Source organism: Dromiciops gliroides, chromosome 4, assembly GCF_019393635.1.
Source record: "Dromiciops gliroides isolate mDroGli1 chromosome 4, mDroGli1.pri, whole genome shotgun sequence".
In the NCBI taxonomy this organism is placed as follows: domain Eukaryota; kingdom Metazoa; phylum Chordata; class Mammalia; order Microbiotheria; family Microbiotheriidae; genus Dromiciops; species Dromiciops gliroides.
This window is the reverse complement of record NC_057864.1, coordinates 132480714-132492968: the sequence shown is the minus strand read 5'-3', so window position 1 is coordinate 132492968 and position 12255 is coordinate 132480714. Positions and strand designations below refer to the sequence as shown.

At 40.9% G+C, this 12255-nt stretch overlaps 1 protein-coding gene across 1 annotated transcript in view; it reads left to right on the top strand.

Annotated features, from left to right (window-relative positions):
• The window catches only part of KIF26B (kinesin family member 26B), a 639143-nt gene that overhangs the window by 444124 nt on the left and 182764 nt on the right, over positions 1–12255 (top strand). Inside the window, exon 5 of the mRNA XM_043962875.1 lies at positions 2742–2925. Within this exon, the coding sequence (XP_043818810.1) occupies positions 2742–2925 (184 nt within the window). The remainder of the gene's footprint in view (positions 1–2741; positions 2926–12255) is intronic.

Sequence of the window (12255 nt, the reverse complement as noted above, 5' to 3'; positions counted from 1 at the left end):
TAAGTTAATTGTAATTATATATTACACAATATATAATTGTAATAATACACACACACACACACACACACACACACACACACACACACACACACATATATATATATAGGGCAGCTAGGTGGCATAGAGTATAGAGTGATGGGCCTGGAGTCAGGAAGTCCTGAGTTCAAATCTAGTCTCAGACACTTACTAGCTGTGTGACCCTGGACAAGTCACTTACCCTTGTTTGCCTCAAATTCCTCATCTGTAAAACGTTCTGGAGAAGGAAATGGCACACCACTCCAGTATCTTTGCCAAGAAAACTCCCAATGGGGTCTTGAAGAATCAGACACCACTGAAATGACTAAACAACAACTATCTATATCTATCTATCTAATTTATTATTAAATTAATATATGTGCATATGTAGATACATACATAGATATACACAAACATAGATAGATAGACCTTTTGCACATGGTATTGGGATTACATGATATAATGGAAGGAGCAACCACTCTCTCATCCAAGGACCTGAATTCATATTCTTCCTAACTTTGATATTTATTATATATGTGAATTTGAATGAGTTACTCAACCTCCCTGGGCCTCAGTTTACTAATCTGTAAAATGAGGGGGATGGATTAGGTGACTACTGAGACCCCTTCCACCTCCAAAGCTGTGATCCTAAGATGCTTATTACCCTGTGTGACTTTGGGCAAATCACTTAAGCTCCTTTGAGTCTCAGGTTCCTCAGTGATAAAATGAAGGCATTGGACTCAGTAGTCTCTGAGACCAGCTCTCATTTTATAATCTATGATCCTTTAGTGATGTCTTTTGTTCAGAAGCACAGTGTACATCAACACTTCTCCCTTGAAACGGGCCTCCCAGTTTTACATCTGAAAAAAATTAGCGAGGAAATGAATGACTAACATTGGGTCAACAAGAGAGCCAGCAGCCAAATTGCAAACAATACTGGGTTCTTCTGTCCAGCTCTCTTTCCATCAGGAAGTATTCCCTGGCTTTTGTCCTGCTATTGAATTTATGATGAATGGTGGGTTAGGTTTGGAGCATTTGATCTTGACAGCAGAGTCAGTGGTAGTCAATGAAGTATTTAAGTAACCCAGTGGGATAGAGCGCTGGACCTGAAGTTAGAAAGAACTAAGTTCAAATTCTGCCTCAGATCCTCAATAGTGGTGTGTGATTCTGGGCAAATTACTTAACTCCTCTGTGCCTCAGTTTCCTCATTTTTGAAATGGGAATAATAATAGCACCTAAGTTACAGGGTGAGGATCAAATGAGATGATATTTGTAAAGTGCTTCAGCAAATTTCAAAGCACTATGTAAATGAGAACTATGATGTTTTGTTTTGTTTTTTTAAGTGAGGCAGTTGGGGTTAAGTGACTTGCCCAGGGTCACACAGCTAATAAGTGTTAAGTGTCTGAGGCTGGATTTGAACTCAGGTACTCCTGACTCCAGGGCCAGTGCTCTATCCACTGTGCCACCTAGCTGCCCCTATGATGGTTTTTATTGCTCAATTTTAATAAGGTTTGAGAGCACTGTATTGGTATTCATAGGACAAAGGTTCTACATGAAAACCTCAGTAAATATGAACACAGTCCACAAAAATGAATGTGAAAATCGCAGTCTGAGTTTTGGAATGTCGTTTCTGTATGTTGCTCGCAAAACCACCCTTGTTTTCTCATTCCTTATTGGCGAATTTCTTTTGCTGAAAGACCTCCTAACGAAAAAGACCACCCATGTAGGGCCTGTGTATTCCTAAAAAAATTTTAAAAACCCCAAAACACTTGGTTTCACACTTCCATGCTCTTCGTATTTTCTCTCCCTTCAAGGGCATGGCAGCAAAATTACAGAATTTATAAATGTCGGGTGACTCTTAGAGACGTTCGGAGGGGAGTTGTGATAAAGAGCACCAAATATTATTGCTGTTGCTAAAGACCTCCCTTTTTCCAGTCCTCTCTGCTTACCTATCCTGCTCTCCGTCTTTACTGGCTCCAATCTCTGCAGCTTCCACTTGCGGACAATTGGGGATGTGGGGGAAAGTTTGCTTAACTTGTTGCACAAAGGGACTATTTTCTGTGTGTACAGCATGTGTATTGTTGGCACCCTGTTCCTGAAAGAAGATTGTTGGCCATTCGCATCCCGTTTTGCGGGAGGGAGGGTAGTAGTGGTCATGGGGAGCCATTTTCCTCAAAAATGTTTTGTTTCTCCATCTTCACCCCTTGAACTATGGCTTGTGTTCCTCCTTCATAACCGCACACATGCTGTAACCTTGATTGGTCCCTCCACGGGCCTTCTTCAGACCTGGTTTGTGGTTTACAAGGTGTTAGGCCTTAAAAATAGCTGCTCACACTTTCAGTTTATTCACCAGAGAATTTATTGAATGATTAACATAATAGGGGGCTGTTTCAACCCCTCCCCCAGATGGCCTGTTTCCTTCACCCCTTATGGATAACAAACAATTCTTTGTGACTGGTAACTGCAGACCCGTCCATTTTTTAAATGACTTTTTTTTTTAAAACTGCATAAGCAATGGTGTGACTTATTAAGTGAGCTATGCCATATAAGGGATGCCTCCTGCAGAGAAAATGGGGGTGGGGGTGTTGAGGGGAAAAAAATATTCAAGCTTTTGTATCAAGACTAGGGAGGCCTCGAAGGGAAAGAGCCAGAGGTGACTCTAGAACAGGGAAAGGTTTCCTAGTCATTTTCTTTTGAAGTTCCATCTCTTCGATTTTCCCTTTCAGAGCTGCTCAGAAGTTGAATCTGTCTTCCAAAAAGAAGAAGAATCGACCTTCAACATCATCGGCATCCGAGTCACCTCTCTTCTCTACAAGCTTCAGTGGGATCCTTCAGGCTTCCCCACCTCCTGCTCCACCTTGCTTATTGAGGGCAGTCAACAAAGTGAAAGATACTCCAGGCCTGGGCAAGGTAGGTCTTCCCACCTGGCCACCACTATTTGCATGGAGAAATGAGGCCCAGGAAGAGGAAGAAAAGGAATCAGAAGGGATGTGGCATTAAAGACGATTGAGGTCTTTGGGTTTGGGTTTATTTGGTGTGGTTTTTTTGGTTGGTTTAGAAAGCAGAAAGGGAGATAGAAAGAAGAGAAGAGAATGAAAGAAATCTAATAGGCTAGGGACAAGTCCAGTTTTTTCTTTGATTACATTTAGTTAACAGTAAATTGAAACATTCAATTTGTTGCTATCTGGTTTGTTTTTGGTGGAGAAATGAGTCTGTATTGTTTTAGAGGACTGTTTACTGATAAAGACAGGACCTAGGGCCAGAGACAAAAGGCAGACTATAGAGACAGGAGATGGAGGGAGGATATAGGAACAAGACATAGAATACACTTGATAATTTTCTCTGTGACAGTCGAGTGGTTTTTCTCCCCCTGCTCCACTTTTTAAAAAAAATCATTCCATCCATCTGGTGGGATTTCTGGGGGGATATTTTTAGCCCTGTCTTTATGCCTGAGATTCAGTGCAACTTTGAATTGTCCCAAGCCCTTACAAAGAAATTTAGAAACACTATCTCAAGATCAGAATGGTTTGGCCAACTATGTTGAGAGTAACTGAACCTTTAAATGACTTCTCTAAAGTTTCTCTCTCTTCTGGGATGAATATCAGGGTGGAACCACTTTGGGAAAGGATTTATTTTCTTTGATTAGTAAATGAGTTAGGAGCTATACAAGTATCCAGATAAAGGTAGAGGTGGATTTTTTTCAGGCTTTGGCAAGGAAGAACATGGGCAGAAGTAGGAAGATGCCCTCCTCTGTGCCAATTCACCATTGACCTTGACCTGAAGGCTTCTCTTATTCCAGCCCCTAGATTTTCTATGAGACATGGCTACTCACTCTAAAGAAGGTAGTGGTGTAACAGTACATCTATCTGAATGGGCATTTTAATGTGGCCATCGACTACAATGTCCCTTGGCACCCATATAAAATTAAGAAGATTGGGGGTGCAGAGGGAAAGATACAGTAAGCTTTTGTATCAAGACAAGGAATTTTGGTCTTTAGTGGATCTGAATCTAATCCTGTAGTCAGAGCCAGCCCTAGGTCAAATCATGAAGGAGTCAAAGTTTGTCTTTATTACTCTTCTTCTTCTTTTCTTCTCCTTATCTTCTTCTCTTTCTTTCTTCTTCTTCTCTTTTTTCCTCCTCCTCCTCCTTCTTCTTCTTCTTTTTATTTTTCTTCCAACATCTTGTTCTCCTCCTTTCTCTCCCCACCTACTGTTCCCCTTGCTTTTATATGCCACTAGAGAGGTGACAAATTAATTCACCCTAATGCACAAAATTATTCAGGTCTTAATCCTGAAAGGACATAAGTCCAATATCCCAATATTCCATGAGATCACAGACTAGAATACTGAAGAATGTTAGCCCTCCTAGGAATATCTGCATTTTTAAAGGCTCTCTGGGAAGAATAATGCTAAATAATAATTATTTAATAATAATAATAATAATCCTAAAGCGCTTAATGCTAATGATGAAAATTTCTCTGGTCCTTAATGCAGAAGATATATTTATGCAATAAAATTAGCATGGGTAATGTGTTATTCTACTTTATATAAGACTGACCCTCTTCTCCCCATACCCTGGAATGGTTCCAAAAGGAGGTAATGGCACTATGTGTTAACACCTCAGGAGAGGCAATACAGCTGACTCAAAGACAGCATAAAAACAAGTATGGTTGTTGCAGTAGGAGCACGCACTGGTCCTCTTGACTACATGGAGGCTGTGTGAAGCCAATGTGTTTATGTGAGCTGGGCAATGCAGTAACCACCGGTATATCAGAAACAGGATCTTTATAATTCTATTGATATCCTACAGTGGGAGGAGAGAGGGAGGGGGCGGGTGTTAGCTTATGGAGGTGGTCATAAGGCCTTGAGTATTTTCCCTTCCCTATGTGGGCGCTTTATCGGTGCCCTGACTCCAGTAGAAGGGAGCCATGTCATGTGTTTGTATACCTCCTCAGGGTGCTGTATGTGCGTGCATGTATTTGAGTCAACATATAATTGTTGTAGGCACAACTGTACCATTTGGGGAGTTGATTGCGATGATTCCATGCTTTCAGCAGGTGTATATTTGCAAGAACCATCTTAGCACGCTGGGCCTCAGTTTCCTCTTCTGTCAAATGAAGAGGTTGAACTAGATAATCTCTAAAGTCCCAGATAGAGATCTGGGGTCCTCTGGTAGATTCTACTATTAGAATATGTCTGGTAGAGGCTAGGAGTGTGATCCCCTGGCCCTACTTCCTAGGGCCCAAGAGGGTTTGCCAGCTACCATGGCCACCTATAACCTCTCCCGGAGTTTAGAGAGAGGAATTTAAAGGAGTCAGGACTCCTGCCCTTCAAGTTAGCAAAGAGAAGGGGTGTCAGTAATCAAGAATGAACATTTTCTCACTCCTAGCCAGATGTACATATTGTCTGTCTTTCTTTTCCAGCTGAATTGTGTTAGTCTACAGTTACCAGATGTGATGATAGGCATAACATGAAGTATGTTGAGCCAAGGAACATGACAGAATGCAAAGGTGGAAAGGAAATGGCAGCCAGAGGCAGTGTGACTTGTAGAATATAACAGTAACTATAAGCTAAACTTGTTTCTTTAAAATATGTGTGTATAATATATAATGTGTGTATATATACACATGTATGTATATATAGTCAGTTTTAATATATGTATGTGGTTGTAAAGATACCTATATGTATTTATCTATATCTATCTAGTTATATAGATATAGATGTATACTAGGACAGAACCAAGGTTATAGGGAGCTGTCTGCATTTCCTTTTCCCCCATAGATTCTATTTCACATAAAGTTAAATGGAAAAAAAATCTTTCTGACATATTACACTAAAGACTACGTCTGAACTGCAACTTAAGCCTGCCCCTTTGTTGTTCCTTATGGTGTGTTATAGTTAACACCTACAACTATTTCCCCCTTATTGAGAAATTCTCATCAATTAATGACTGTTGCATAATTTACATTTTAATATCTCAAAGAGGTATGAGTGGAGCACAATTCAAAAAAGATATAATGGGAGCTATAAGATGAGCCCTTGACTTGAAATGAGTGAAACTGGCTTTAATTATTCAGAACAAGGGTAGGCTAACCTCTAGGGCCTAAGAAGTGGGACGTATGAGTCAGCCATGAGGGTGCCTCCCTTGCTAACATCCATTCCTTGGGACCATGCTGCACCATGATAAATAAAAGTTCCTTAGGACCTACCTCCTTTTAGGTAAGTAAATACAAACTCTAAAAATATCTGTAAAAAATAACTGGGGGGGGGTGCAGAGGGAGGGCCATGAGCAGAAAGTGGCACTTGATCTGATGCTTAAGGGGAGCTAAAGATTCTAAGAGGAGGATGTGAAGAGGGAGGGTGTTCCAGGCATCAGGAATAGCCTGGGCAAAAGCCTAGAGGCAGGAGATATGATGCTATTTATACAGAAAACATCAAGTCATCTAGTTTAGCTAGAACATAGAATGTCTGTGGGTAATATGAGATAAATACAGATGAGTTGGAACCAGGTTGTGAGAGGTTGTAAATGTCAAACAGAAGCAGACCTGTGCTTTGGGAGTATCAAATTGGAATATGAATTGGTGAGGGAAGAGACTGGAGGATGGGAGACCAATCAATAGGCCATTACAATAGCTGAGGCAAGAGGTAATGAGGGTTTAAGCCAGAAGGGTGGTCATATAAGTGCAGAAAAGGGAATAGATATGAGAGACTTTGAAGACATGGAATAGATAAGACATATTTGATATATTAGAGGTGAGGGAGAATGCTCAGGTTGAAAACTTGAGTAACTAGAAAGATAGTGGTGCCTTCAGCAGAAATAAAGAAGCTAGAGTTAAGGGAAAGGAATAAACATTTATATAATACCCACTATGTGCCAGACACTGTGCTAAGCATTTTTTACAAATACTATCTCCTTTGAACCTCACAAGAAACCTGGGACATAGCTGCTATTATTGTCCCCATTTTTACAGCTGAAACTGAAGTAAGTGACTTGCCCAGGGTCACACAACTAGTAAATTTCTGAAGCTAGGTTCGAACTGAAGTTTTCCTGACATGCCTATGTCCCATCTGGAGATATTCAGCATGCCTTTGGTGATGTGTGGCTGGAATTTTGGTGATAAGTAAGGGATGATTATATAGATTAGTAGTGAAGAGATGATAGTTGAACCTATAGGAGTTGATGAGATCACAAAGAGAAAGTTTATAGAGGACAGGAGAAAAGCAAATGAAGAGAGGACCAAAGTTAAGAGAGAAGGGAAGTGGGGCAGCTAGGTGGTGCAGTGGATAAAGCACCAGGCCTGGATTCAGGAGGACCTGAGTTCAAAGCTAGCCTCAGACACTTGACACTTACTAGCTGTGTGACCCTGGGCAAGTCACTTAACCCTCACTGCCCCACAAAAAAAAAGAAAAAGGAAAAAAAAGAGATAAGGGAAAAAATGGGAAGGGAAAAGTAGAGGGCAAAGAATAGAGTTCTAGGGTACACGCACACATAAGGGCAGGATGATGGTGATGGAGATGATGGTGACAAACCAGCTGACTAAGACTTAACAGGTTTGAATCTTGGCTTGGGTAAAAGACAGGGCTATGACAAGCCCTGGGTTTTAAACTTGGCACCTCTTCCTCACAACCACCTATGCATTAGCATGTATCAGAAGCTTTGAACCTTCACTACAATACTTATAGCTTGACTTTCAGAAAATGAACGTCTATGTGCAGTCCATCCTGGGTGACTGCTCATTTTGTTGACTCCTAGTCCCAGCATAGCCTAAAGAGCATGGGTATGAGTCTATCCACATTTCTCCAAAATCAACGTTCTGAAAAAATGACTAGGGTATGGACATAGAGTCAGGAACACTTGAGTTCAAACCTGGCCTCAGACACTTATTAGCTGTGTGACTCTGGGCAAGCCACTTCCTTCACAAGTCTACTTCCCTCAGTTTCCTCATCTGTAAAATGGGGGTGATAATCATAGTATCTACCTTCCAGGGTTGTGGTGAGGATCAAATGACATGATATTTGTAAAGTATTTAGCAGAGTGCCTGGGATATAACAGGTGCTCAATACATGCTTATTCCCTTCCTTTCTCAGACTCCATTCCAGGAACATGACACAGGTACATAAGGCATAGAAGCAGTATCTGTCCGTCCGTCTGTCCGTCCGTCCGTCCATCCATCCATCCATCTCTCTCTCTCTCTCTCTCTCTCTCTCTCTCTCTCTCGATATCATAGTTCTGTGTATACGAAAAACATATATACCCCAGTTTATTATTCAGTTATTTTTCAGTCATGTTTGGCTCTTCATGATCCCTTTGGAGTTTTCTTGGCAGAGATACTGAAGTGGTTTTGCCATTTTCTTCTTTAGCTCATTTTACAAATGAGGAAACTGGGGCAAACAGGGTGAAGTGACTTGCCCAGGTCTCACTGCTAGGAAGTGTCTGAGGTCAGATTTGAACTTGGGAAGATGAGTCTCCTGGACTCCAGGCCCAGCACCACCTAGCTGCTCCAATCTCTACTACTCTTTCTCTAATATAAAGGACTGCTTTTTTCTCTGTAGAATGCTCTCCTAGCCTGGTCAGAACAGAACAAGAGTTATAAGTACCATGCCACCAGTGACTAGACCAGGCCACCCATGTCTGCTTGGCCATTTCTTTCTCGAGGGAAATAAGTCTTCCAGTCTTGGAAGAAGGATTTTTTCATGGATTCCCACTATTGGCCTCACAGAAATAGACTGACTCGCCTGGCCAGACTATTAATCTTTTCCTATAATGTGCAGCAGCTGGAGTCACTGTCCTTATTTCCCTAAGAATCCTCATTTTTAAGCCTGCTTCCTATTCAGCCCTGTTTGCTGAGCTAAGAGTTATTTTGTGTGTGGTTAAAACTGTTTTAAAAAATAGGACAGATCATCTCACACTGACTGCTTGGCTCATCTAGGACCTCCTGCCAGCCGTGCTGTTGCTTAGGTTGAGTTTGTTTTAACTAAGGTTACCTGGGTTGAGACTCACCTGGTTAAAATGAAGAGGCTGGAAGACAGAAAAAGAACAAGCACCACTTTGAGCAGATCCGTTCTTTTTTCTTTCTTGATGTGATTAGTGTTGTTAGAACACATGACTTTGCTAAGACGAAAGCTTGGTGACTTTGGAATGGAGGAAGAGAACAAAACTGACTAATACTCTGAGAGGAGATAAGAGAAAACACAATATAGAAAACATTTTTTAAAAGGCCCTAATGCATGCAGTGGTCTCATGTGCATTGTATACTGGGGGAAAGTCACCTTGTCTCAGGATTTTAAAGAAGAAAAACAACTTCATTATCAGGGTTTATCCATTCAACAAACATTTATTAGGCACCTGCTGCTTGCAAAGAAAGCATTATGAAGGACCTACAAAGATAAATAGTACATAATCTTGATTTTTAAGAAAATCGTAAGAGTGTTCTTTACAGGGAGATGAAATAAGGGAGACAAGAGTTCAAAAGACATGAAATATAGAATGGGAATGGGGGAAGGGAAGGAAAAGAAAGGGAGTAAGCATTTGTGTAGCACCTACTCACAACTCTTACCTCATTTCATCTTCACAACCCAGTGAGGTAGGTGATAAACAGTCAGTGCCCATATGAAAGAATACCTCAGATTGCTTGGGCAACTCAAAACAGCACTGGAATTTCACCTCATACCCATCAAACTGATAAAGATGAAAACAATATTGGATGCTCTGTGGGAACATAGCAAACACATTTGACACTGTGGTTCATCCTTTGTTCTCAAAGAGGACCGATGATGTCATGAGTCTGATGTCTTGACTTGTGCATGGATTGCATTTGAGCGAGGCAGAGCTGTGCAGTCTTCAGCCTCACTCTCTCCTCCAGAGTCACCAGAAGCCAGTGGCAAGACCAGATTTGACATTATATGTGACATCACTACACTACTAGTAGAGCTGTGCATTGGGCTAACCATTCTAGAGAACTATTTGGAATTATTTGAGAAATCACAAAATTGTTCATACTCGGGTGTCCTATTCATGGGCACAGAAATTAAGGAAATCAAAAACAGAAGGAAAATTATCATATATACCAAAATGTCCTCACCAAGACTTTTTGTGATATAAAACTGGATAAAAATGTACATACACTGATTGGGGAATGGCTGAACAAATTGTGCTGTATCAGTGTGATAGAGCATTCTCATGCCCTAAGGAATGACAGACATGAAGAATTTAGAGAAGGAAGAAGGGGAAGGGAAAGGAATAAGCATAGTGCCTACTATGTGCTAAACACTTTTCTCCCCCGCATATCTCTTTTGAGCCTCACAACAACTTTGCAAGGAAGATCCTCTTATTACAGTTTTACAGTTAAAGAAATTGAGGAAACCAGAGATAAAGGGATTTGTCCAGGATTACACAGCTAGAAAATGTCTATGGCTGGATTTGAACTCAGACCTTCCTGATTCCAGGCCCAGCCCTCTATCAACTGTACCACCTGGCTGCTTAAAAGAAGCATAGAAATATTTATATGAACTGATACAGAGTGAAAAAAGCAGAACCAGGTCCCCCTGGGCAGACAAAATGACTATAATAATGAAAACAACACTGAAAGTCAGCCAAACTCAGATGTATTATAATGATTGAACTTGCTCCCAGAAAGCAGATAACAAAACACCAAAAGGATTGACCGATATTATGTGAAGAACATCACCTACGCTATCATATAGTGGTTGGGGCAACTGGTTTTGTTTAGTTGTTGTATTTTTTGCTCCCAAGGAAGGGTTCCATGGTTGGGGGGCAGGGGACATATGATTTATAACTAAATGTATGCATAAAACCCATAGGAAATATAATGAAGTCCTGGTTCATTTAACTGTGTCTGACTACCTTTTATTTCTGCTGATCAAATTCCAATGAGGTTCTTTTTTTTCTCTCTGTCTTCATTATCAGATGAGGAACAGGAAGGGTAAGCAGTGAGTTCCACCTTAATTTAATCAGACTTCTGATAGTGACACTTATGACTACATTGAAGATTCTCTGTTTCCTGACTTTTCTCTGCCACAAATATTTACTGGGTGCAGCTGATTGGGTTGCAGGGATTACAGGATGAACAAAGGCTCATCTAGCAGAGGCCAGGGGCATAAACTTGCATCTTCTCCTTCTCAGAACTCTTCCTAACAACATCTAGCCCCTGTTGCAGCATAAAGAAAATTTCTCATTTGTTTCCCTGAGAATTCCACAACTTAAACTCTTATGATATCTCTGATCTGTGTTTTTGTCATTGGATGACCTTATTTCTCATTAGGATTCTCAGTTAATAGCCTCACCTTGATAGCTCCACAAGGTGCGGAGGTGTTGCCAGTTTCTCAAGGTTTTGGCCAACAGGATGTAAGCTCTGGTTTGTTCTACCAAGTTGGAGAGGATTGGAATATTTGTAAGTAAAGGCCTACAATTTGAGGACTGGCCTAGTAGAGTTCTGAAAGGCATAGCAGAAGATCATAGGCATCATTATTCTGGAGCTAAGAGGGCCCAGTCTGACCTCCTGATGTTTCAGACAAGGAAACTGAGGCCCAGGGAGGCTGTGACTTGTCCAAGGTCACCAGTTTGGCCATGTAGTGGTGAATTACATGGCTGCAACAATACCAAAAGGCCAATTAATAATCCATAGAGAGGTATCAATAAGATACAAGATATTAATAAGATTAAGCAGGGGGCAGCTAGGCGGCGCAGTGGATAAAGCACTGGCCCTGGATTCAAGAGTACCTGAGTTCAAATCCAGCCTCAGACACTTGACACTTACTAGCTGTGTGACCCTGGGCAAGTCACTTAATCCCCATTGCCTCGCAAAAAAAAAAAAATTTTAAATAAGATTAAGCAGTTACTGTATGTATCAGGCATTCTGTATTACTGGATAAGGACCTATGCTGATGCAATCCTACATTCTTGAAGTGTGGCTGTGAGACTGTCTAATCCCTGCATCCTTCCCGCCCCCCCCCCAAAAAAAAGGTTTAATTGTGTATTTAAATAGCATACTAACAGAGATTCTCTGAAGACCTGTTTGGTTTTAGATCTCAGTCATACTTGTTGTCAGTAAGTTAATTAGCATTTGTTAATTACTATATGCCAGGCACTGTGCTAAGTGCTAGGGATACAGAGAAAGGCAAAAGATAGTTCTTGCCCTCAAGAGGTTCACAATCTACTGACAGAGACAACATATAAACAACTATGTACAAACAAACTTTAAAAAAAAAGGAGAAATTGGAA